Here is a 26,803-nt window from a genome sequence, read left to right as displayed (position 1 = left end):
TTGTGCTGCTAAAAGGAACTTTAAAGAATGTACAATTACCAGGGACCAGAAGCTAGTAAAATAATCTAAGTATGTAATATAAAGGACCTAAAGGGTACCAGGATTTGAGGGAAAGCAGAAGGATTAAGATTGAAGAAGCTGACAAATTGGGTCAAAATGCAAGCTAACAGATTCCATGATGTGAAGCTGATCTGAACCAAAGCACATATTCTCTGACAAACCCCAGGTGCTGGGAGCCCTAGTTTCAGGAGATGGCCAACCTGAGGCAACAAAGAAATTAGGTCAATACTTACACTTACCTGGGAAGTGGACAACAGCTAACCTTCCCTGAGCACAAACACAGGCCAGGCACAGGTCCCAGCATTTAAAACATATTGTCTCATTGAATCCAACAGTAATTCCTAAAAGGTCAGCATTCATAATATTATCATTCCCAGTTTACATTCTGGTAAGTGGAAGTCCATTTGCCTCAGGTTACACCATGAAAGTGGAACAAACCACCGTCTGATTTTGGTTAGTGTACCAAGCATACTACTGCTGTTGTTTAATATTAGAGGGGGAAATTTGTGTTTCATTGGAAAATGATTCATTTTCAGACAAGTACACCCTTCTAATTCTGGATTTATGAGGACCATGCACCTTTCCTTGCCTTTGAGCTATTTTACAACTTTGTAAGGTGTAGAAAGCTGACAGTAATGTCGAATAATTCTTGTCTCCAGACACATACATTTCTGTCTAGTAAAGGTTCAACTGTCTTCCCTGGGTCACTGGGAAAGGAGCCAGTTTTGTCTCCATTTGCACATTCTTCTCAATATTCCTTCTCTGTAAATGTTTCTCTTCTTTAGATGGTCCTCTGAGCTAATTGTAACATGCTATGTAACCCTCGTTAATGATGTTTTCAATAAAATCTTTATATGTCCTCAGTTTGTGCATATATATGGGAGTCATAGATTTATCATTTAAAAATTATCCTTTAACAATATGTATTGAACTGATATTAGTATCTAATCTGTCCCATCTTTGTTTTTATTTTTGGTGTCTTTTAAGATTTTATTTTAATCTCTACACTCCACATGGCTGGTTCGAACTCACAATCCAGAGATCAAGAGACTCATGCTCTATAGACTAAGCCAGCCAGGTGCACACATTTTGGTTTTTAAGTATCTTTACTTTTTTTAGATACCAAATGTAAAATTTTTTAAATCCTCACTAAAAACATATAAACAATAAAATATATAAACAATGTAAATAGCTGTAGATTTTTCCATTGTTTACAATTGTACATAATGGACATCTAAAGCTCCTATTGTCTCTACTCCTCATGGAAAATTGCTATGGGCAGTTTGGTGCATAGTTGACTGGTATTTTCCAGTGCTTGCACCAGGATATTTCTTTGTAAAATATTTTTCTATTTATAATTACTAACAAAATAATGCCATTTTCACGGTGTTCTATGGTCTGCTTTTTTTTTCTGGCTAAGGGACTGTGTGTGTGTGTCAAAATGCCTCTTCCTTAGAACAACTTCACAATAGACCACGGTATAAATTTTTTTTCAACTAATCCCTTACTAGTGGAATTTTAATTGCTTTATTATTCTCTATTGAACATCCTGCTACATCCATCTTGATGCTCTTTCCCTTTTTATAAATTAACTAGCTCCATAAGCTCTATTAATATTGTCAAGCATATAATTTATAATTTCTAGAGTTACTGCTTTAGTGTCTAGTTAGCTTGGCTATATTTAAGCAAGTTTACTCCACTTTTGTGTACATTGGTTTCCTGGTCTGGGGGTCCTTGAGCAATACTGATGGAGAACCACTGCTGAATATGATATAAATCGTGCTAAGATGGTAAACATGGTTTCAAAAGGCAAATTCATTTCACACGGAAAATACAAAAATGTTCAAAGCCTAGACTAAATCGGGAATTAGAATCAACTTAATTAAAACGAATTTATTAAAATTCTGTTTAATCATTTTGAAATGGATGCCATTTATTAGAACATACTAATAATATTCTAGAAGTATGGTTTCAATTAATTATCATTACTATAATATTCCAGTTATGGGTGATTTTAATTATAGGAAATGTTTTTCTATGTTAAGACGAGCCAGGGTTTTGTATATATACACCATTTTAATGAATGCATTGTTCTAGAGACTGTATTCAACACATATTAAATGAGTTAATATATATAAAACATTCAGAACAGGCTCAAACACATGTTAGCTCACCATATGTGTTGGCTTTTTGAGATGGGTTATCTTGTAATGGTTAAGGGTGTGACTCTCAAACTATACCTGAGTTCACATTTTGGCTGCATCACTTAATGGCTTTGTGTTCTCGGGCAAAACTCCACTTAACTGTTTCTCAGTCTCTAATCTATATATAACAAAAGGATAATGGTAGTAAATCTCTTAAATCCTCCTTTAGGAATTTAAAGAGTAAATATATGTAAAGTGCTTTGAACAGTACAATTATTAATAAGCCCTTGCTATGCTATGCCCTAGGGAAGTAAATTAGGCAAGACAAAAATTCTTGACCTCAAGTTGGTTATTTCAGTTTGAGTCTAAAGACAGATGAAAATAGTATGGCTTTACAATTGGTATAACTGCGTAGGCTAATTACAGCATACAGCGAGAGCATCTGGGTTGGGCCCTAGTTTTGAGGAGCGTAAGTTTTCTAGAGGCAGAAATGGCTAGGCTAACACTTGAAGAACAGGGAGGCAAGAGCAAGAGATTTTTAGATGAGCATGGCAAAGTCGATCTCTTTTAGGTATATTGGGGAACTGCAGTTTGATAGGGCTGAGTCAGAATGGTGCCCTATCAGAATGGTGGGGGATAAGGAGACATGATGCTAAGTTGGTGGATACAGGCCAAATGATAGAAACTGTTGGCTGCCATGCAAATGAGTTTGGACTTTATACTGAGGCCAGAAGGTAGACATCTCAAGGTTTTATACAGAGAAATGATATGATTGGATAGGAGTACTAAAAATGATAAATTTGATAAAAGCGTTAATGAGGCGATACCTTTGGATATTTAAAAAGGTGGGATGGATAGAATTTGCTGGCTGGTTACCTGCCATACGGAGGCAGTGCAGCACATGGTTAAGGATACGGCCTTCCTAACCAGACTGATGGGCTACACATCTAAACTTTCCTTTTATTGTGTGACCTTAGGCAAGTCACTTCAATGCTCTGAACTTCAGCCTCTATAAGATAGGCTAATTGTCATCTAAGTACACGTTTATCAAAGGAATTAAATGACGTAACAAATACAGTGAATACAGTGTGTTAATGTTAGTATTAGATCAGTAAATATATACAGTAAAAGAATATTGCTCAAACTTAAAAAAATAAATAAATAAAACACCAAGCATTATGGTTAAGTGGTCAGGCTCTAGTCAGACTCAGGTTTAAATCCATTCTCTGGCCATCAAAAAGCCTCTGACGCAAAAACGAAAGCTGCGCATCTATATTTCCAATACGTTCAGTCCCAGCAAGGCAGAAGGTGATACTGTGGGCACCGCGGGGCCCCCTGGGGGAACCCCTGCAGGGGACAAGGTGGCTTCCTGAGAACTGGTGGCTTTCTGAGTGGAGGGAAAACTGCTGGGTGATCCTAGCAAACAGAAGAGGAAGTTTTCTTCATTCTTTAAGAGCCTCGTCATTGAGCTGGACAAAGAGTTATGCGGGCCTGACAACCACCTGGTGGAGTGGCACCGGATGCCCACCACCCAGGAGACTGATGGCTTCCAGGTCAAACGGCCTGGAGACCTCAACGTCAAGTGCACCCTCCTGCTCATGCTAGATCATCAGCCTCCCCAGTACAAGTTGGACCCCCGACTGGCAAGGCTGCTGGGGGTGCACACACAGACAAGGGCGGCCATCATGCAGGCTCTTTGGCTTTATATCAAACACAACCAACTGCAGGACAGGCAGGAGCACGAGTACATCAATTGCAACCGTTACTTCTGCCAGATCTTCAGTTGTGGCCGACTTCGTTTCTCTGAGATTCCCATGAGGCTGGCTGGGTTGCTGCAGCATCCAGACCCCATTGTCGTCAACCATGTCATTAGCGTAGACCCTAACGACCAGAAGAAGACAGCATGTTACGACATTGATGTGGAGGTAGACGACCCACTCAAGGCCCAGATGAGCAATTTTCTGGCCTCTACCACCAATCAGCAGGAGATTGCCTCCCTCGATGTCAAGATCCATGAGACCATTGAGCCCATCAACCAGCTGAAGACCCAGAGGGATTTCATGCTCAGCTTTAGCACGGACCCTCAGGACTTCATCCAGGAATGGCTCCGTTCTCAGCACCGAGACCTCAAGATCATCACTGATGTGATTGGGAATCCTGAGGAGGAGAGACGAGCTGCTTTCTACCACCAGCCCTGGGCCCAGGAAGCAGTGGGGAGGCACATCTTTGCCAAGGTGCAGCAGCAAAGGCAAGAACTGGAACAGGTGCTGGGACCTAACCGCTTGACCTAACTGCTCAGGGAACCCCTCCTCTGCCTGGAAGGGGACCACTCTCTGGGGCCACAGACACATAGGCTAAGGATGGGGTGAGGGCTGTGTCCTGTTACCCTGTGCTCCCCAGCTATAGTTTCATAATTGTAGTGATAGGATTCTTTGTTGCTTGGTCCCCAAAGCCTTATACTTACTTCATACTTTGGCTTTAAATGGGTTCACAAGAGATGCCTCCTCTGCTCCCTGCAGGCAGGCAGGACCAAGTAGGTCCGCTGGAGGCTGTACTTTGACATTGGCATGGAGACATTTCAGAACCAAGCCTGCTGGCTTTGCTTGTTTACAGACCCCCTTGGGGCCAGTGTGAGAGCTGGCTCTGGGGAGCTGGGTGAGGAAGAGGAGCACAGCTCACACTCTTCCTAGCCTTTCTAAACCAAAGTTCTTTGCCATTCCTACCAGCCCAGCCTTGCTGCTGGTTTTTTCCTTTCCTTTGGGTATTTGCACTATGTGGAAGCAGGTTTTTCTACGCGGGAGCCACTTTTTTGTACAGGGGTAAGTTGGGGTTTTCAGAGAGTCCTGTTTGGTGCCTCCTTCCGTATTTTCTTTCCTCAATCTATGCAAGCGGCTCTGGCCACCATCATCTCCTCGGATGCCAGAGGGCTGTCACCCTAGCTCTTGAGCCCAAGGTGGTGGAGCCTCCTCCTCGGAGGAGACTCCAGTTCTCTGGCATGGCCTGAGGTACATGGGTGTGTGCTCCACATGGTGGAGGGCAGGGGGTGTGAGGGGGGAGGTGGGGAGGACCGTTGTTGCCCTTTGGAGCTTGGTAGGAGGGTGGACCCCAGGGCTTGGCAAGTGCCACTTCTGGCAGGTTGGAAATTTCCAAATAAATCCTTGTTTATTGGTGGTAAAAAAAAATAATAAGAAGAAATAAAAATAAATAAATAAATCCATTCTCTGCCGTTGAACATCTGTGTGAACTTGAGAATGTTACTTAACTTTCCTGTACCTCGGTTTTAATATTTGTAAGATAATGAAAATAATAATAGTGCCTCTCACAGTGTTTGGTAAGGAAGACATGAAATAATTCAAGTAAAGAGCCAGCACATTAATTCATTGAAACAAATATTTATTGCGTATATGTGCCAGGCACTGTTCTAGGACCTGAAGAAAGAGAGACACAGTAGTAAATAAAGCAGATCAAAACAAAACGAAACCTGCCCTCATGGAGCTTATATTGAACGTCCTGCACGTAGGAGTGTTAAGTATCCTGTGTTACAAAGCATTATCCCAAGACCATTTCTGTGGCCCTCATCTAAATTGGTCGTTTAAGTTTTATTGTAATAAAAGAGTGATATTCCACAAATATTTATAGAGGTAATAGGAGGACATAAAGACAATCCAGGATAACTCAAGACGTCGTAAAGACGCCAGAGATTGGGAAGGGGAAACACCAATTTGAGGAAAGATCTGCGGATAAGACCATGAGTGCGTTCCCACCGCCTTTGCCCAGGAAAAGCTGTGAGAATGTGCCAGCACCTGCCTGAAATCCTCCTCAGCAGGTGTGATTGCAGCCTATCTTGTTTACACGTTAAAACATTTGACGGACGACTTGGAAGAAAACAAACATTTATATCCTCCTTATAAGGTATGTAAACACCAAAGAGATTCCAAACCTATTTTATTAGCTCAAATGCTTCTACTGTCAACAGATTGTCAAGGGTTTTGTTCACGGGACCTTGGAACCAAGACCTGATTAGGCAGGAGGCAGCCCAGAAGAGCGGGGGCCCGACCTTCCGTTGCTAAGGCAACCAACTCCGCGCCAGCCCCTCAGACCCGGAACCGGAAGCCCCCGGGACCCGGGAGGGTGGGCACCTTCCTAAGGTGTGTGGGCGTGTGTGCGTCGCGCACGGGAATAGGCAGGGGCTACAACTGTCCACGGGGATAACTAGATGTCACCTCTGTTCTCAGTAGAGGGCGCTACAAAAGCAAGTTCCCCCAGGAACACCAGCCCCTCTTCCGCGCCTCACCGCCACAAACGCGCCCACGACTCGCTTTCCCAGTTCACTCGATTTTGGCCGGAAAAGCCCCGCCCTCCCGGGGACAACAGCCCCGCCTCCCAACAGCTTCTCGCGATCGTTGGACCGAGCGAGCTCGGGGTAACTTCCGGCCGCGGCCCCTCCAGCTCTTCGGCGATTGGCCCCTTTCCACGGTCCGCGCCTTACTTCCTGTCCGGATTCCGGGGTTGCACGTGTGGGGCGGCCTAGGGGCGCGGCTGGGAGCGGGGCCTCGCCGGCTTCCGTGTGCTGCGGAGTCACTTCCCCGGGGCTCGGAGAGTGCTGTCATCCTTCTCCTCCGGGTGAGCGCCGCGCGGCTGCGACATGGTGAGCAGGCCTCGTTGTCTCGGGGACGGGGCGCTCTGGTTTGGGCGGCGCCACGACTGGTTGCTCTAGTGCCAGTGGCGACTGAGGGCGGGAACTGGGAGGGCCGGCCCGAAGGTGCGGGAGGCGGCTTGCGGCCCAGGGCCCGGGGCTGATCGCCCTCTCCCCTCTGGGCTTACTCTGCAGTTCAGAAGGCGTCTCCCACGTCTCCCACAGCCGAGCGTCGCTGGGGAGTGGGAAGAAGAGAGTGGCTTTCCCTTTATCCCGAGGGGCCTAGAAACCGTGTCAGCGCTGGACACAGACACTCCCTCCTGGGCTTCTTGCAGTCGGGAGGAGGGAGAGTTGGCTGGGTTCTAAAGATGTTGCAGTGGCAGTTGTCTGCTCGTCTTGTGTTTGCTCTGGGCAAAGGGAACTTGAGGGAGAGCCTAAGGTTGGGCCAAAACAAAACGGCTTACTTAACCTGGGATGATGCTTTCTCAGGTTGGAAAGTCAAGGTAGAAAGAGATGATGGATCTTACTTAACTTGAGCTGTGTAGTCCAGGTTTCGTTTAATAGGTGCAACAGGTGTGTAACTTGCTTGAAACGGTCTTTTCCCAGATTTTCCTGTGGCAGGCGGTTTGTCATTCTGGCTCAACCTGTCAGGGACCTCCTCTGACCCTGCAGTCTAAAGTAATTTTCAGTCATTTGCATATCACTGTTTTATTTTCTTAAAGCCTTTTGTTTTGGATGATTTGCTTGGTAAGAATAGGGACTCTGACCTTCTCATTGCTGTATTCTCAGCGCCCATAACCAAGTTTGGCACAGAGTAAAAGTGCCTTCAAATGTACATCGAAGGAAGGTAAGTACAGGTTTTGTTGAACACTGTCGATATTGCCTACTACAGAGATAGAAGTTTTAAAAATCTGTTGATCCTTCACATAACTTGCTGAAGGTTCGTATATGGAGTATGGTTTTGTTGCTGCCTTTTGTTTGTTTATTTTTGTTCTCATGGCTTGTTCTCATTCTGTTCCTTTGAAGCCTCACAGGAAGAAAAAGCCTTTTATAGAAAAGAAGAAGGCTGTATCTTTCCACCTGGTCCACCGGAGTCAACGAGATCCTTTAGCAGCAGATGAGACTGCACCCCAGAGAGTTCTATTACCCACACAGAAAGTAGGTTCTGTTCTTCAGCCGATAAGTTTGCAGGTGGACTGTGCATAGCTTCTAAATAAATTGTTGGACAGCTGCTGTTTATCCAACAACTGTGATTTTTCTGGGAAACAAAATTGATGACTTAATTTTCAGTAAATGTGCTGATTTTTTTGTCTTGTATATTGGATTGAGAGGGAAGAACACCTTTTTTTGAGGTATTTTAATGAGCAAATCTTGTACAGTAACAGTAAATATTTACTAAACCAGCTACAGTGCTGCATGATACTATTTAGGACATATCTCTGCTTTCTTTCCCTAAGATCCTATCATTTCAAAACCACAAACTCCTGTTTTGCCTCCTCAGCACGCATCTCACGAAGTGTAAAACATTAGAACTCATGAATTAGCTTTAGAAAATGCCAGAAAGCGGGACGCCTGGGTGGCTCAGCGGTTGAGCCTCTGCCTTTGGCTCAGGGCGTGATCCCGTGGTCCCAGGATCGAGTCCCACATCAGGCTCCCTGCATGGAGCCTGCTTCTCCCTCTGCCTGTGTCTCTCATGAATAAATAAATAACATCTTTAAAAAAAAGAAAGAAAATGCCAGGAAGCCTTGAAAATGTTGATTTGATAATTGTCAGAGTGTAAGTATGGGCAAATTTTAAAGGAAGTCTTGGGGAACTTTAACCATTTTTACCTTTTTAGGAAAGCCTGTTTGTGTTGTATGTTGAGAAGTTTCTTGGCATATAAATACAAGAAATCGTACTTGATTTTCAAGGCCCTTTAGTCTGTTAACCAACCCTCCTAAGTACATGATGAAACAATGTGTATTTCTTGGCTTGAATTTTTTTTAATTGAAGAAGAGCTAGACATACAGTGTTACATTAATTTCAGGTGAACAGTGTAGTGATTTGACAAGTCTGTGTGTTACATTGTGCTCACTGCAAGTGTAGTTACTGTCACTCTGCAATGCTATTATAATACCATTGGCCATATTCCCTATGCTATACCTCTTATTTTCATGACTTATTCTTTACATAACTGGAAGCCTGTATCTCCTACTCCCTTCCACTCATTTTGCCTATCCCCACCATCTCCCCTCTGGCAGCCATCAGTTTTGTTTTCTGTATTTGCAGATGTTTCTGCTTGTTTTTTCCTTTTTTAGATTCCACATATGAATGAAATTATATGGTATTTGTTTTTCTCCGACTTACTTTAATGAGCATAGCATCCTCTAGGTCCATCTATGTTGCAAATGGCAAGATCTCACTCTTTTTGATGGCTGAGTAATATTCCATCATGTGTGTACTGCATCTTCTTTATTCATTCATCTGTCATTGGATACCTGGGTTGCTTTCATATCTTGGCTGTTGTAAGTAATGCTGCAGTAAACATAGGAATCTATATATTTTTTAAATCAGTGTTTTCATTTTCTTTGGGTGAATAGTTATTGGATTGTATGTTATTCTTATTTTTAGTTTTTTGAGGAACTTCCATTCTGTTATCCACAGTGACTTCACCAGTTTATATTCCTAGCAGTAGTGCACATGGGTTCCTTTTTTTCCACTTCCTCACCAACACTTCTCTTTTTTTCCTATCTTTGCTTGAATTGTTGCACGGAACTGTCTAATAGAATCAGGAATTGTTTTCATTCCATTTAAATTTTATATAGCACTCGGGGTTAGAAGCTGTGGGGTTTTGGGGTGTTTTGTTTTGTTTGAGTTTGTCAAGAATTCTTTGTCTCATTCTTGTCAGCCAAATGTTCACATGCCATCTGTGTCCTATTCTGAAAGCTGTGTTCACTAGAAGGTTCCTGTGGCTTATGCTTGGAAGAGGTACTAATTCCATTTTGTATATCATCCTAGGTAAATGATGAAGAAAGGCGAGCAGAACAGAGGAAGTATGGCGTGTTCTTTGATGATGACTATGACTATCTGCAGCACCTTAAGGAACCATCTGGGCCCTCAGAGCTTATTCCCACAAGTACCATCAATGCACCCAACAGAAGAGACGAAAAAGAGGAAACTTTAATAATTTCAGTAAGATTTTTTTTTTTATCAATGTATTTGGGAGCAAGTGAAGAAATCACTTATAAATCAAGATAACTGAGGCAAGAAATGGTATCAGACTTAAGAACACAAAAATAAGCCATGCCCTACTTAAAATTATATATGTGTGTGCAGGTATGTCCCTCAGGAGAAGGTAGGCTGCCTGTTTTCTGGTGGCATCTGTCAAAAATAGGTGCTTTTGGGGTGTCTAGGTAGTTGAGTTGGTTAAGCGTCTGACTCTTGGTTTCAGCTCAAGTCGTGTTCCCAGGGTTGTGAGATCAAGCCTCAAGTCAGGCTCTAGAACCTGCTTAGTATAACTCTCTCTCCCTCTCCTCCTCCTGCTCATGTGCATGTGCTCGTGCATGCTCTCAAATAAGTCTTTAAAAAAAATAACCACCTTTGATGGGGTTAGAACTTTGATTAACAGTTGTGGTCGTGCTGGATAGCATCTTTCAATAGAAGAAAAGTGGCTCACATCATATATGTTAGCAACTATTCAATGTCATAAATTGTCTTCTAAGGTAGAACTTAATCTTTGCAGAATGTTCAGATCTTTAACAGTTGTAAAAAGCTGCAGGCTAACATAAGAGAATAGAAGCAGTAGATTGCAATGAAGTTCCTGTTACTCTTCTCAACAAATGCAGTCCACTTTAATTTTTTTTTAAGTGTAAATGAGAGCGCATACTTACATGAAATTAGCACTACTAATTTAATTTTCCCCATTTATATTAAAGATGCCCATGTCTTATGCCTTTTTCATTTTATTTAGTATTAGTATACAATAAGTTTTCCTGTGAACTTGATATCACCTGGCACTTTAAAAAATGATATTTATTGAGTTTATTAACAAATAAGAAGAGCTAAAAAAGGATGCCAGTTTCTCCTTCTCATTCTCTACTCCTCTCATGATCTAGGCATTCTTTTCCTTGGGGAAGTATAATCATAGCTCCTCCAGTCTGTAGTTTGTTGCTTAAGGAGAGTCAAAAGGTTAGCTTTAAGGTTATTATCCCAAAGGAAGGTAGTGAGTGGAGCTGTTCATTCATTTCCTAGATTGTAGCTCTCTTGTAAGGCTGCATACCCCACTCCTACATCTCTGTCATAACAACCAGCTTCTGTACTCTACTTTTACTTTTTTTTTTTTTTTAACATTTTTTAATTTATTCATGAGAGAGACATGAGACATAGGCAGGCTCCCTGTGGGGAACTTATCGCAGGACTCCATCCCAGAACCTGAGGATCATGACCTGAGCCAGAAGCAGATGCTCAACCACTGAGCCACCCAGGTGCTCTTCTACTCTTCTTTCCCAAGCCAATACTATCAGGAGTAAGGTATGTATCTTACTGCCTCACCTCCTTCCATTTCTCAGGGAGAGAGGGAAGAGGGTCCAGTAGTTATTCAGCTTTATCTTAGGGAGAAGAGTCTTAATAAGGTTCTCAGATTCTTCTGGCTGAATTGTATTGGCTTTTAAGAGATTAGTTTTTGGGCAGCCTGGATGGCTCAGCGGTTTAGCGCTGCCTTTAGCCCAGGGCCTGATCCTGGAGACCTGGGGTCGAGTCCCGCGTCGGGCTCCCTGTATGGAGCCTGCTTCTCCTTCTGCCTGTGTCTCTGCCTCTCTCTCTCTCTCTCATGAATAAATAAATAAAATCTTTAAAAAAAATAAAATAAAATAAGAGATTAGTTTTTGAAAAATTAGCTCTTAATCCTTAATTTATTTTGGACAAAAGTAATCTATCTAATTGGCTTTTTGATAGAATAAGGCTCTAAAATGGACACTTCAGTGATGTTTGTAAGGGTGAGTGAATTATGTTATTATGTTTAAAAACAAAAATGCCATCTGCTTTTCTGTAGCATGATGCAAAAATATGGATAAATCCCATGTGCTTTTTTGACTTTAAAGTAATTTGTAACAAACCACTGAAATTGAGTAAACTAGAAATAATTGAATAAACCCTAGAAACAAAAGCACTACAGAGTAGTTCTGCTTAAGCAGCCCAATTGTCACTTGAGAGAAAGCAGATATTGCCATGGTAGAAAGCAGCTGGGCAAACTCAACAGAGTTCAGAGCTACTGCAGAAGAAGTATATATACACATTTCTTTTTTTAAAAAGTCACTATCTAACCTAATTGTGTGATTTTTTGACTGTTTTTCAAGATTTAAAAGCTCTCCAAAGGTAAATTCACTGAACACAAGCTGATCCTCCCTTTTTTTTAACCACATTCCGAGGTTAAATAATCACAGAGTTAGTTTGGTTTAAAGATTTTGTTCATTTATTCACAAGAGACACAGAGAGAGAGATGCAGAGACATAGGCAGAGGGAGAAGCAGGCTCCATAAGGAGCCCGATGCCGGACTTGATCCCAGATCCCGGGAACATGCCCTGAGCTGGAAGGCAGATGCTCAACCACTGAGCTACCCAGGGGTCCCATCACAGAGTTTCTTTAAAACAAAGCAAAACAGTGGGGTGCCTGGGTGGCTCAGTCAGTTAAGTGTCTAACTTGATGTCGGCTCAGGCTCGGGGCATGATCTCAAGGTTGTGAGATAAAGCCCGCATTAAGCTACGCACTGAGCATGGAGCTGCTTGGGATTCTGTCTCTTCCTCTGCTGCTTCCCTCCCTGCTCATGTTCTCTCATGAGAGAACATGTTCTCTCATGAGAGAACAAAGCAAAACAGTGGGGTGCCTGGGTGGCTCAGTCAGTTAAGTGTCTAACTTGATGTCAGCTCAGGCTCGGGGCATGATCTCAAGGTTGTGAGATAAAGCCCGCATTAAGCTACGCACTGAGCATGGAGCTGCTTGGGATTCTGTCTCTTCCTCTGCTGCTTCCCTCCCTGCTCATGTTCTCTCATGAGAGAACACTGTTCTCTCATTGTCTCAAAAAACAAAATCACGTGTGTATTTTATAATTTTTAATAAGTAGCATAATATACCCAAAATCATTAAATTGTGCACTTTACGTGGCTGAATTGTATGTTCATTCTGTCTCAATAAAGTTTTGTTTTTTGTTTCGTTTCGGTTTTTTTTTTTTTTTTTTAAAAAGGACAGTATGGCAGAAAAGTAGTTTTTTTCCTATGCTTATGCCACCAGGAACACATTTTGGAAGCTAAGTTGGTTGGTGTGCGCTCCTCTATGTAGCTTTTGACTCATTCTTCCCAGAGGCTTCCAATTCCGCATACTCCACGAGCCAACAAGCACATACATCTCAGCTTTGTGCCTGCTGCTAGACTAGGGAAGAGGTAGTTGGTGAGGTACAAGAGACAGATAGCATGTGGTGACCCTCACATTGGTAATTGGTCAAAAAGCTCAAACTAAAGCATAAGGACCGGTTAGATAATATGTGCCAGCACATGTTGAGATATATTGTGTATGGTGTGAAGAATAAAGAGATTTCACCCAAGGAAAGTTCCAGAAGAGCTTCATGGAGGAGGGAGGAACTGAACTGGGCACTGAAGGGTGGGTTGTATTGAAGATAGAGGAAGGAAGCATTCCAGTCAGAAGGGATATAGGTAGTATGGATCATAGTATCTGGCATGTGTGTGCTTCATAAATTACTTTGAATTATTGCATGATGTGAGGAATGGGATATGATTTACAAAGAGGTCATATTATTAAGTAATGAATTTGGATATATAGAGTAGTAGGCTTTGATCTTACCTTGAAAATCAGGAGTGAAAAATCAAAACCTCTTATAAGTTCAGGAGAGTCACATTATGAAATACTAAAGGAGTTTTAACTTGGAAGTGATATGAAGGTTGGGTTAAGTGTGGACTACCTAAGCAGTGGTAATGTGTCTTGGTTAACCATAAGATGGTGCCCAAAAGACTGATGTGAAATCACAGTATACAAGAGAGTTCAAAGAGCTATAGGGATGGAAAGAAGTGATTTATGACCACCCCAAGATTTAAGATAGCCAGTTCAGAGGCATGCTGTGCCATTATCAGAGATTGGCATGTTATCTCAGTTTAAGAAAGGAAAGATTAAATTTTGAAACTTGAGAGTGGCATTACCAAACCTGGATTTGAATCCCAGAACCTCACTTAAAGACTAGTTGGAGGCCAGTATGGCATTTGACCTTTCTTAGCTTTTGTTGACTACAGTTTGCTGATATCTCACGAGGATTAAATGGAATAATATACTGGAGGAGGCTTTGTGAAGTATTCTTAAGAAGCTGCTTGTGAGAGGACGATAGAACATACAGGTTTCAAATATTTAACCGGAGTACAAGTGAGCCAGAAGGCAGAACGTCGTTGTATTAGTTTTCCTAGGACTGCCATAACAAATTACCACACCTTACCACTGGGTGGCTTAAAACAACAAATTTATTCTCTCACAGCTCTGGAGGCCAGAAGTCTGAAAGTGTGCTTTCAGTAGTGTTGCTTCCATTGTGGGGGCTCAGAGCAAGAACATTGTTCTCACGTATCTCCTTGTTTTTGGTGGTTGCCAGCAATACTTGTGTTCCTTGGCTTGTAGATCTGTCATTCCAGTCTGCTCTCAGCTTCACGTGTCATTCTCCCCCTGTCTTTGTGTCATCACGTAGCTTTCTTACAGGGACACACCTCTATGAATTTGGGCCCACCATAATCCACTGTCACCTCATTTTAACTAATTACATCTGCAAGGATTCTGTTCCTAAATAAGGTCACATTCTAAGCTTCTGGGCAGACATGAATGGGGGGGCGGGAAGGCAAACTTCAACCCAGGATAGTAATTCAGAAGTATTTTTCAATCTAACCATTGTGTAATTTCTCTTTCAAGGCCACGGGAATTAAGTTGCCCTCATCAGTATTTGCATCAGAGTTTGAGGAAGATGTTGGATTATTGAATAAAGCAGCTCCTGTTTCAGGTGTGCTTGATTTCTTGAACTTTTCAACTGACTTGATCTGTGTTTTACAAAAAGGAAAGCATAGTAATGATAGAGTTTTAGTCTTTGGAGTTCCTATTTGGAGAAGAAAGTTGGTTTTGAAAATCTACTAGGAGAATTTTTAAACTTGACCTAACCTCTTGCAGAGGAAATGATGATACCTAGTCTTAACATACATATAGATTTAATCTGCTTTCAGAATTTTTTCTAAGAGCATATGTATTTTATAGAAGTCCATTTTACCATCTGTTTTCAGATACACTGGAAAATTGGGGTTTTTTGTTTTTGCAATATCAACATTGTATTTTAGAACAGACACAGAAGTGTTGTTTGGTATTTTCTCTTGAATTGCCTTAATTATTGACCAACGTTTGCCACCAGTGTTCATTCATGAATTCATTCAGTAGATTTTTAGGTTGCCACTAGATGATAGGGTCTTGGGTTAAACCAGAATAAAGTATAATCTCTTACCTCGGAATATATCATCATTTGGGAAGGGCGGACAATAAATAAGAAATTACAAAGAAGTACAAATGATTAAATAATGCTTTACTTAATAAGTGGACAGGGTGCCCTGGAGAAAATGATGTCTAAGCTGATTTCTTAGGTAGAAGTTAGGCAGGTGGATGGAGGAGGGTGGGGTAGGGAGGTGAGAATATTCCAAACAGGAAACTGGGGATCCCTGGGTGGCGCAGCGGTTTGGCGCCTGCCTTTGGCCCAGGGCGCGATCCTGGAGACCCGGGATCGAATCCCACGTCAGGCTCCCGGTGCATGGAGCCTGCTTCTCCCTCTGCCTGTGTCTCTGCCTCTCTCTCTCTCTGTGTGTGTGACTATCATAAATAAATAAAAATTAAAAAAAAAAAAAAAGATCAAACAGGAAACTGTATGTGCAGAATTGAGAGAAAGTGAATAGGAAACCACATTTTAGCATGCCTAGAATGAATGGTAAGAATTAATATGAAATGAGGCTGGTGAATCAAGCAGTGGCCATGTTCAAGGTAAAAACCTTGAATTTTAGTAAATAGAATTTAATGTTACAGATCTGCAGTGCAACAGTTTTTACAATTGGGTACTGAAACCAGAGGTATTTTTCCTCCTATTTTATTTTCTTACAGTTATTCCTCTCTATCTGTTCCTCACTAGACCAAACTTGAAGTTTTTAATCATTTTTTTTAATCCTCCATACATAAGTAGAATGTGTCATATAATAGGCATTTAGATTATGTTATATAAAAGAATCACGTTTTCTCGGGAATTACTGCTCAATTTTTGTTTTCCTTCCAGGACCTCGGCTGGATTTTGATCCTGACATTATCGCGGCTCTTGATGATGATTTTGACTTTGATAATCCAGACAATCTGCTTGAAGATGATTTTATTCTTCAGGCCAATAAGCCAACAGAAGAAGAGGGAACAGATATACAGTATGTGTTGTTTCTTTTGAATCAGGGATGACCTGACCATTGCTGCTTCAGTTGGTACCTATAGAATGTTATAACTTGAACAGACCTTTGAGAGAATTTAGTTTTAGATTTTTGTATTTTAGAGCAAAAGATGTGAGACTTGAGGTCTTTATAAACCAACGATAGGTGGGGCTAAAGTCCAAGTTGCCTGATTGCTGGTTCATTACTTTTCCAGCCATACCAGACAGGTCAAGCAGCACAGCTGTTCCTGCCTAAACAGAAATCCTCCCTGAAATACCCTCAAATTTTACTTGTGTAAAGTCATTTGGTTCTGTTGTTTCTCAAGTTGTTTTGACAGTTAATTTATGACTCTGGCTTTAGGAAATCTGAGGCCGAAGATGACAGTGAGTGGGAAGATATGGATGATGAGAAGGAAAGAGGTAGTGATGACGATAACTATGGCTCTGTGGACTCATCAGATGAGGCCATGTCTGTCCCTGGAAAATCTCCTGGGGCTGTAGAAAATCACTTGTTCTGGGAAGAGGAAACGAAAAGTCGCTTTACTGAATATTCTATAACATCCTCAGTCATGAGGAGAAATGAGCAGCTGACTCTTCATGATGAGAGATTTGAGAAGGTAAGGTCGGTCTCCAAAAAAGGGACCCTCTTAATACTAATTCCTGGTAAATTTCATATGATTTTAGAACTCAAAGCCAGAACTTTAAGCATTAGAAATAGCTTATGTCTTATTAAAACAGACTATAAAACCCATCTAGTTTTAATTCTAGAAAGAATGCATATAGGTCAGAGATAGCTGATGGAATCTGTGGACTTCCTTAGAGAGGTTTGACATTTTGATTCTGAACCTCTGACTCCAGTCCCTAAGATTATGCTGTTTTCCTCAAGCATTGGCCTGAGCATAAACAAAATTCCATTGCTTTCAGTTTTGTGTGTGTGTCTGTTCTCTGACATATCCCAAGGTCTAATATGGTGTCTGGCATATGGTAGGAATTCATGCTATTCAGTAAATGATGAACGAGTGAATGGTGTCATTCAAGGTAAATCTAATAGATTCTAACTTCTACCTTTTCACTAAGTACTAGTAGGCAAACTATTACAAACAACTTTACTCTTCAGGAGTCAACATCACCTGCTATTTAGTCTTAACGGTGTTTGAGTAATACAGTAAACATCATTTAAACAAGAATGAAATTTGTACATTTATTTTTATTTTTTATTTAAGTAAGCTCCATGCCCAGTGTGGGGCTTGAACTCAACGACGCTGAGATCAAGAGTTGTGTGTTCTACCTACTGAACCAGGCAGGCACCCCTGAAATTTGTATGGTTAAAAGAGATTGTTTAGTTACATGGTCTTTTACTTTGCATAATCAACAAATTTGAAAACACTCATAAAATATTCCGAAGTAAAGATTTCTACCTAGCATGTGCTCTCCAAGCTGAACAGAATTGCCTTCACTTTGATATTAAATGGCAGCCTATTTACAGGGCAGCTGGGTGGCTCAGTTGCTTAAGTGTCCAAGTTTTGATTTTGGCTCAGGTCATCATCCCAGGATTGGATTGAGCCCTGCATCGGGCTCTGCCCCCAGCAAGAAGTCTGCTTGAGATTCTCTCCCTTGCCCCCTCACCTCGCCTGTACTCTTTTTCTCTCTCTAAGATCTTTAAAGAAAAAATGGCATCCTATTTTCAATCTAAGTGTAAGTCTTAAAGTACTGAATCGAATGTCTTCCACATTGTGTTGTCATGGTGCTAATAGCTGGCAATATTGTAATGGTAGTTATGATCTCATGGTAGTGCTTAGATATTGAGTAGAAATAAAATTAATTTAAAATCAGGGTGTTTGGCTGGCTCAGTGGATGGAGCATGTGACTTGATCTTGGAGTTGGTAGTTGAGCCCCACTTTGGGTATAGAGATCACTTAAAAAAATAACATCTTAAAAAAAGAGTAATGTAAAAATAACATTTTAAATGTTACAGTCTTAGTACATTATTTTTCATGGCATCTTTTCTCTCTCTACTCCAGTTTTATGAGCAATATGATGATGATGAAATTGGAGCTCTGGATAATGCTGAATTGGAAGGTTCCATTCAAGTAGACAGCAGCCGCTTAGAGGAAGTCTTGAATGACTACTACAAAGAGAAGGCAGAGAAGTACATTGACTTTTCCTTATTTTTACTTGTTTTGCATTTTTAAATAAAGTTTGTAACTGAATATCTCAATCTAGAAAATCACCCAGTCAGAAACTATATTAAGAAAATGGTATGTTTTCCATAAACTTTGATTCACATTTTGATATTAAGGTTCTGAAGCTGACTATAACATTGAGTGAAAACCTACTGAGAACCATTTTCTTTATGGCTTTGACCTAAGAGTCATGATAGAAGAGCTGAGGGTTAGAGTTGGAGTGCGAGGTCACATTCCACTTGGAGAATGAGGTGGTGCTTTTAGCCTCTTTGGCTGAAAGTTAATCTGACCTCTAATTATATATACTCTTCTTTTTTCATCTTCCTAAAATGCCAAGTATTCTGAGAAGTTGATAGTTATGGCTCATAGAAAGATAAAGAGTTTGTCTCTCCAGCCATATTAGCATAACTTTACAGCCAGATATTTGGTGATTCAGCTCAGCACCCATATTGAGGTAATTTTTCTGCAAGAAACTAATGAGGTGTTTACATTTGCTGGATAGGTCTGATACTCCATGATCACTATCATTTGCAGATCCTATAGTAGGACAAGGACTACATATTTTGAGTGGATTATGTGATTTTGGAGAGACAAATGGGGTAATACTTTTCGAGGCTTTTAAAAAAACCCATGTTTTAGGAAAGTTGCCATCTCATTCAGTGTGTTATAACCCTGCAAAGATCTCTTCTGTCAGTGGAATGAATGTTCAAAACCTGCTGGAGGAGAGAGTTGTGGGTGGGGAGAGCTAGGATTTTTTTTCAATTTTTATTTATTAATTAATTAATTTTTTGTTTTTTAGGATTTTTTTTTAATGCTATTGTTTCCACAGCTCTTGAAGTGCAGTTTTAGTAACATAGTATAATAATGGGTGGTGTTATTTTTTCCCCTCCTGCCTCTTCATTTTCAAAAAACAACTACAAGTTGTGTAAAACTGAATACTCTTGAACCTCTGGAGGATCAGGACTTGCTAATGAATGAACCCGAAGGGTCTGAGGAGGAAGAGATTGTTACCATAGTTCTTGAAGAAGCCAAAGAGAAGTGGGATTGTGAATCTATTTGTAGTAAGTATTTTAGTGTTCATTTTACTGCTAAAGGTATGATAGTAATTTCAAAGTATTAAGTTCATCAGTTTATTGAAATAGTACTATTTTGTGAAAATGATTTGGAAAAAGCAATATTCCCATTACTAAGTTGCAAACAATTTAAAGATACTTAGAAGAGAGACTCCATTGTTATTTTGAAATATGAAAACATCAAAGTTGGTAATATAGTAGGAACTCAGTAATGTTTTGCTGAATTGAAAATGTCCTTATTGGTACATGTTTGTTTGTTTGTTTGTTTTTAAAGGTACATACTCAAATTTATATAACCATCCACAGCTTATCAAGTATCAACCAAAGGTAAGTCCTAGGGTCCCGAGCTATCTAAAGTATATAGTGCAGAAAATAGAATGTTTTTCTCACAGTGGCTTTACCCCTTTGTGGCTAGCAGCACAGGGAAAGGCAACAGTGAACTGTTTTTTAATAGGAATGGGAAGTGACCTTAGTATGATTTTATTTTTATTTCAGCCCAAACAAATCCAAATATCTTCTAAAACAGGAATACCTCTCAATGTCTTACCTAAAAAAGGACTCACAGCAAAGCAAGTTGAACGAATGCAGATGATTAATGGCAGTGATCTGCCAAAGGTGTCAACCCAACCTCGATCTAAAAATGAAAGCAAAGAAGATAAAAAAGCAAGAAAGCAAGCTATAAAAGAGGAGCGCAAGGTAAAGCTTTTCTCAAATGGGAGACGTATAAAGAGCTTGTGGTGGAGGGATGATTGTGGAAATTGTCTTCTGTAAAATTAGTCTTCATCAGTTTAAAGATTTGAATAACATAACAGTATTCTTCTACAGGAACGAAGAATGGAGAAGAAAGCTAACAAATTAGCCTTCAAACTGGAGAAAAGAAGACAAGAAAAGGAGCAGCTGAACTTGAAGAAGAACGTTGAGGGGCTAAAGCTATGACAGTAGAGCATTTAGGATAAGGAGCCTTCTCCATTGGGGCTCCTTGTTATGTTCAGTATTGAACAAGGATCTTCAGAGAGACAAAACTATTTAATTTGCCATTTTTAACGGCAGGTATTTATACCACCAAGTTTTCTCTGCCATCTTTCTTGTAAATATTGTAACATTTTAAGACTTAATATTATAAGCTTAGAATTTGCTCTGAAATAAAATGATTTCACAAATGTGAAATGACTGGATGAGTTGAAGGAAAACATCTTCATAACATAAATGGAATTGGTGTATTCTTCATTTATTTGTATGTTTGTCCCAGCTGTCTTTCGCAGATGTTCTCAAATATTTCTGAAACCTTCCCACTCTTTTCAGGAGTTAAGTGGTGTGATTTGCTGTATGTAGAAAAGTCACCCTGTTAAACTCCGGTTTGAAATGCTGAGTGGTTAAGAGTTTTCCTGAAAAGGTTCTGCTGTAGGAACTAAGTTTCCCCCGCTATATATGCAAAGGACTGTTTCAAAAGGATGGTAAAACTTGAGTGCTAGGATTGTTGGAACTCAGTTACTGGATGACTTACTTTTGGAATTTAGGAGCAGTGAAGACAGGAAGCAGAAACAAATCAAGAAAACGTCCTTGGCTTCAGTGAGTACTGGCTTAAAATCAGGAATATTTAGTTGAGTTTAAACTAGAAAGTTTGTCTTTTCAACATTATTTAATGGCTTGGAACCATTCATATTTGATTAAAAGATCTAGTTGAAAATTTTCCTTAGTTTTTTGGTGAGGTTTGTCTGATGTTGTTTTCTTTTTTCCTGTAAGCTTTCTCAGAGCCCAAGCAATGACACCATCACAATTGTTAATTATTTGGTAAACTGTGACTCCCTTGCAATAGACAAGTTGTTAGTGACCCTTGTTCATGTATCCATGACTAATGTGTTGCTATCTGGACTGTTCTGGGGGAAAAAAAAATCTGTGGACACTGTTAATCTGAATTGGGAACAGGATGGCTGAGGCAGAACCATTTTTAGCTGGTGAGCTGCGTTTGATAACTAAATTTATTAGAAAGTGTTTTCTATAATTCGTTTGATTCTGGCTCTTCCAAAGTTGGTGGGTGTTATCTTGTTCTGTTTGTTTTATTTTTATTTTTATTTTTATTTTTTATTTTTTGTTCTGTTTTAAATTGTAAATCTAAGTATTCTAGGATTTTTAAGAGCTGTAAAATACAGTAGCATTAGGTATTCAACCAACATTGATACAAAAAACTCAGCTGAAGAGCTTGTCATTATAGAAGTGGAATCTAACTGGGGAGTATATATTTAAATGCCATTCTGCAAGCAAAGGGTCAGATGATGGTTTATGTTAGTATTGTGAATGTATTAAATCCTAACAAGATTGACCGTTTATTTTGGTAGCTGTCTCCATTGAAGGTTCTTAAAATCAGCAAGAATCTTAAAGACTTGGAATATTATTTTAACTCCATGCTATTCAGATTCCTTCTTAGGAGCTTAATATCACTTCACCTATCCAAAGGGTTTAAGTCAGCCATTATATATTTTGCAGTTAAGGAAAGGTGACTATAAGCCATGAATCTTGCTGAAGCAATATTGTGATGTATACTGATTATCCTCCAGATTTAAAGATCTTAATTTTATTCTAGAGAACAAACCTTACATACTCAGAATTATTTTGGAAAATTTTGGAATCTTTACAATTTGAGTTGTCTTTAACAGTGATTACAAACTTAACATAAGGTCCTGGTGAATGTTGGAAGTCTAGAGAAGGTTTTTGCCGTCAAGGACTGCATCTTCCTAGGAGGCAGGGTGTGTGCAGCAAAATCTAACTAGCAACACCAACTTTCTGATAAGTAAGTGATCCAGGTACTTACTATTCCCCCTGAAGTGCTCTTACTGCAAATAAAGCTTCCTCAAGGTTGGTGTTCAGTTATCTCCACTATAAACTTTGATCCGACCATGTATTTAAAGATAGCAACATCCTTCCCTTGGATTTTTTAGGCTTCTTCCCTGCTTTATGGTCTCCATGGCATCTCAGCATCTGAGCTCTATCTTAGTTTTTCAGTTTCCTCTCAGTAGTACAAACAGCAGGGAATTTTTATTTACTGTGTTATCCCCATGGCCTAGAACAGCTTCTGGCATTTGGTAAATGATCACTAGGTAGTATATAAATGAATGGATAGGGAAGACATTTCACCAAAAGATTGCTTATATGTGGAACAATTGGACCTAGACTCAATGTTAGCTTGGAGAAAGAAGGCCCAAGGCCTTCCTGGTAGGGGCAAAGTAATGAAGAATTTGCCTGCTGTGCCTTAAGCACCTCTTTTGCATGAGTATTTAATGCTTGTTATTAAATCACTTTTTAAAAGTCTTAAGTATCAAAAGCTATTTGTGTATATAAGCTGCTCCATTGTATCCACATCTTCATTATGACATCATCAAATAACCTCAGGTGAAGGACTACTACAGTCATCTTGTAACTTTACTGTTATCAGTGCACTTATGTTCTTTTTCCTATGTTTTGATATTAGTATGTTTTATCTAGCTTATTACAGAGAAGGGTCAAGGGAAGGTGAAAATTCTAATAGCCTTAATGTTTTAATTGTTGAACTTCTATAATAACATATAATAAAACAAAACATTGCACTATTCAAGTTGAGAAATAGAACATAGAAGCCTGTGGTTCCATCATCAATTTCATCCCACTCTTTCCCTTCAGGAACTCCTAAATACTATCTAGATTATATTATCAGCTGTATGGTATTTCTAAACACAATATCTTACTTAGTTTAGTTTTGGAACACAAATCTGGCTTTATGAGAGCAATATTTACCAACCGTTGATGAAGCATCTTTGAACTGAATGAATATTCTCTGAGCTTGAGTTCAGTTTCTAGAATTTATAAGAGTCCCAAGCAGAGATGGCATTGAGCCAGGTGATGAGTAAGTTCTAGGGAACACAAGTCACCACAGCTGGAGCATCCTGGATCTCCTGTAGTGGAGATGTTTAGTGGTTGTATACTTGTTTTACATTTTTCTGCTTTTTAAGGTCACCATGATCTCAAGATCAATGCAGAGCCTTCCTCTGGAGTGCAGTGAGTGTCCTCAGCTCATCTAGATGTCAGAATATGAAGGGAAGAACAAGCACTCCAATGGAACAGGGTCAAACAAGCCAAGTATAGAACAGTGGGAGCCAGATACAGTAGGACATACTAACCTCAGATTATGAAGGCAGTGAATATCATGCTTATGACAACCATCAACCTGTTTTTCATTATATACCTTTAGTGTGGACTAGTCACTCTCTGGTTCTGGTGCCCAGGTGTTATCCTAGGAATTACTTTCTCTCCTTCATATGTTAAATTGTCTATTTGCAGTATGTTTTACATTGTGAAGCACATCCTCTTGTAATTCTTGAGTTAGGGTGATGGGATGTCAACTTCTTGAAACCCTCCATGTTGAGAAATGTACTCAACCCCCATGTTTGATCAATAGCTTGGCTGGGTATAAAATTAGAGGTTTAGATTATTCTCCCTCAGAAGTTTAAAGGATTTTTCCTCATTCATTTCCAAGTTTATGGGAATCTGAAGCCATTCTGATTCCTGATATTTTGCATGTAATTTTTTTTTTTATATCTGTAGAATCTCTGTCTCCAAAGTTCTGAAATTTCACAGTGATGATGTTATGGATCTATTTTCATCCATTGTGTTTTATCTTTTCAGTGGAGGCTCATGTCCTTTCACTTCTGGAAGTTAAAATTTTTTATTTTCTTGTGTTTTCTCTTTTTCTCTCTTCAGCTGTTACTTGAGGTAAGACCTTCTGGACCAGCGGTACTTGAATTGCTTATGTTTTTCTCCCATCTCTATTTCATTTTACTTTACTTTCTGAGAGATTTCCCTAATTTTGTCTTCCAGCCTTCCAAGTCTTTCATTTCTCCAATAAGACTTTTAATTTCTAAGAGTTAATTTTTATTCAAATTGCTTTTTAATTCATTTTGGGCTTACCTGCTAGAGCTTTTCCACAGATCTTTGGAAATTCCTGTCTTTTGGCTCATGATTAAGACTGGAGGAAGGAGACACTGGAAATTCTTTCTTTTTTTTTTTTTTTTAAGATTTTATTTATTTATTCATGAGAGACACAGAAGGAGAGAGAGGCAGAGACACAGGCAGAGGGAGAAGCAGGCTCCATGCCGGGAGCCTGATGCGGGACTCGATCCCAGGTCTCCAGGACCACACCCCGGCTGAAGGCGGCGCTAAACCGCCAAGCCACCAGGGCTCCCCAACACTGGAAATTCTTAATGGACAAGTGGCATTTGATGATTTTGAACTTTATTGTAGAATGGTCTTGGTAAGCTGTTGGGGAATCTTTCCAATGTCGATGTCTTTATGCATTTTTTCAGGGAATGGCTATATTCTTAGGGAAGTTTTAATTTTATCTTGAGAGTAAGGGTCTGGCAGGCAGAGTTCTCTGAGCCAAATAGAGGAACGGAGTTTGAGGTATATTCTCTGCCTTCATCATCATTATTCATAAAAGGAGTCACTAGACGAATCACCATACACACCATCAACCTCATTAATTGAATCCTTATTTGCAAATTTGTTTTCTAAAACTTGAAACTCTAAAATCAATGTTTATGGTGCTTTCATAGCCATTCACAGACCTGCACATAGCAGTTAAAAAGTTGAGTCACCGGACATGGCATGTTCTCAGCAAAGGTGGAAAAAGGTGATGCCCTGCCTTCTTGTTTCAGCTCTCATACTGTAAACACATGTCCTTTTCTCAGTCTATGCCACATTTTCCATATTTTTGCCATTTTTCTTGGTGATTTTAATGTTTAAAATGGCCCCCAAACATTGTGTCGAAGTGTGGTCCAGTGTTTCTGAGTGCATGAAGGCTGTGGAGAAAATATGTCTGCTAGATAAGCTTCATCCAGGCATGAGTTACAGTGCTGCCAACTAGGACTGAATCAACTATATATTTACACCAGATGTCTGTCTGTCTTCTTTCTTTCTTTCTTTCTTTCTTTCTTTCTTTCTTTCTTTCTTTCTTTCTTTCTTATTTATTTATTTATTCATTCATTCATTTATTTATTTATTTATTTATTTATTTATTTATTTATTTATTTATTTATTTTCTTTATTCATGAGAAACAGAGGTAGAGACACAGGCAGAGGGAGAAGCAGGTTCCATGCAGGGAGCCCGACGTGGGACTCAATCCCAGGTCTCTAGGATCACACCCCAGGCCGAAGGCGGCACTGAACCACTGAGCTACCGAGACTACCCAACACAAAGTGTCTTAAATAGAAAAACAAGGGCAGCACCTTCAGCATGGGGTGTGATCCTGGAGACCTGGGATCAAATCCCACATCGGGCTCCCTGCATGGAGCCTGCTTCTCCCTCTGCCTGTGTCTCTGCCCCTCTCTCTCTCTCTCTCTCTCTCTGTCAGTCATGAATAAATAAAATCTTAAAAAAAAATAAATGGAAAAACAAAACAAAGTTGCACATTGATATGTGGATTAAAAATAGTGTGGCCAAAGGCTCGCAGGAACCTAACCCTGTATTCCCCTTGGGAGTAATAAGGTCATTCAGTGTTGGAAGAGACTTTATGGAATGCACCTACCACAAATAATGAGTCAACCATAAATATATGTATACATCTATATCTGCCTACCCATGCCTTCAGCAGTGCCTCATGTTCACTCCTGCACAGATCTCTTTTTGTCATTTTTGGAGAGTAGACTTATGCTAGAGTTAGGGAGGGCAGTCACCCAAGGGTGTAGAGGGAGGGAGGGGATCCGGGAATCAACTTCTTTGAATCAGTAAACTTTCATCTTGGCCCTCCATATTTTAGCAGGCTCTTTCTCATTTATCTCATCCCAATCCCACAGGTACATGCTGTTCTGGATTCCTACAACTTTGAAGGGTTCTGCAATAAAAATCTGGATGGTTGGTTCTCCCTTCTGTCAGCTTGGGAAGTGGATTCTGACATAGTTTTAAGTCCTCCAAGTCACTATGTCTATCATTTTTCCAGAATCAGATTTTTTTATTGCTGTCTCTTTTCCTCCCTGACCTTACGGTTCTCTGTGTCTCTATTTTCCTTTACTGTAGTTTTTTTTTAGAGCTTTGAAGGAAAGCAAAATTTGATTAGGTGTTCTTTCTACCTTCCTGTCTTAATTCCTCCTCTTCTTTAATAACTCATGTTCCTGGGGTAAGTGAATAGGTGGAGGCCACTATGCTACCCTCTTTACCATAGGGCCATGGAAGATGTTGATATTGCTAATGTTTGTATGTTCTGGATTGCAAAGAAATTAAG

The 26,803-nt window shown here is 40.1% G+C and overlaps 1 protein-coding gene and 1 pseudogene across 1 annotated transcript; both read left to right on the top strand.

The window, feature by feature from the left end:
- The first annotated feature begins 3,427 nt into the window (after positions 1 to 3,427).
- Positions 3,428 to 4,767, top strand: LOC112919397 (SWI/SNF-related matrix-associated actin-dependent regulator of chromatin subfamily D member 2 pseudogene; annotated as a pseudogene).
- Positions 4,768 to 6,332: 1,565 nt separating this feature from the next.
- On the top strand, positions 6,333 to 20,723 carry LTV1 (LTV1 ribosome biogenesis factor). The gene is made up of 11 exons (XM_025997942.2): positions 6,333 to 6,852; positions 7,867 to 7,998; positions 9,838 to 10,011; positions 14,773 to 14,860; positions 16,163 to 16,301; positions 16,662 to 16,917; positions 18,322 to 18,449; positions 19,405 to 19,544; positions 19,831 to 19,883; positions 20,052 to 20,252; positions 20,382 to 20,723. Exons 1-11 carry the CDS (start codon positions 6,850 to 6,852, stop codon positions 20,490 to 20,492), a joined length of 1,425 nt encoding a protein of 474 aa, XP_025853727.1. The 5' UTR covers positions 6,333 to 6,849; the 3' UTR covers positions 20,493 to 20,723.
- Positions 20,724 to 26,803: the final 6,080 nt, after the last annotated feature.

The sequence above is a fragment of the Vulpes vulpes genome, chromosome 1 (assembly GCF_048418805.1).
Source record: "Vulpes vulpes isolate BD-2025 chromosome 1, VulVul3, whole genome shotgun sequence".
In the NCBI taxonomy this organism is placed as follows: Eukaryota; Metazoa; Chordata; class Mammalia; order Carnivora; family Canidae; genus Vulpes; species Vulpes vulpes.
This window is presented reverse-complemented; position numbering and strand designations above follow the sequence as displayed.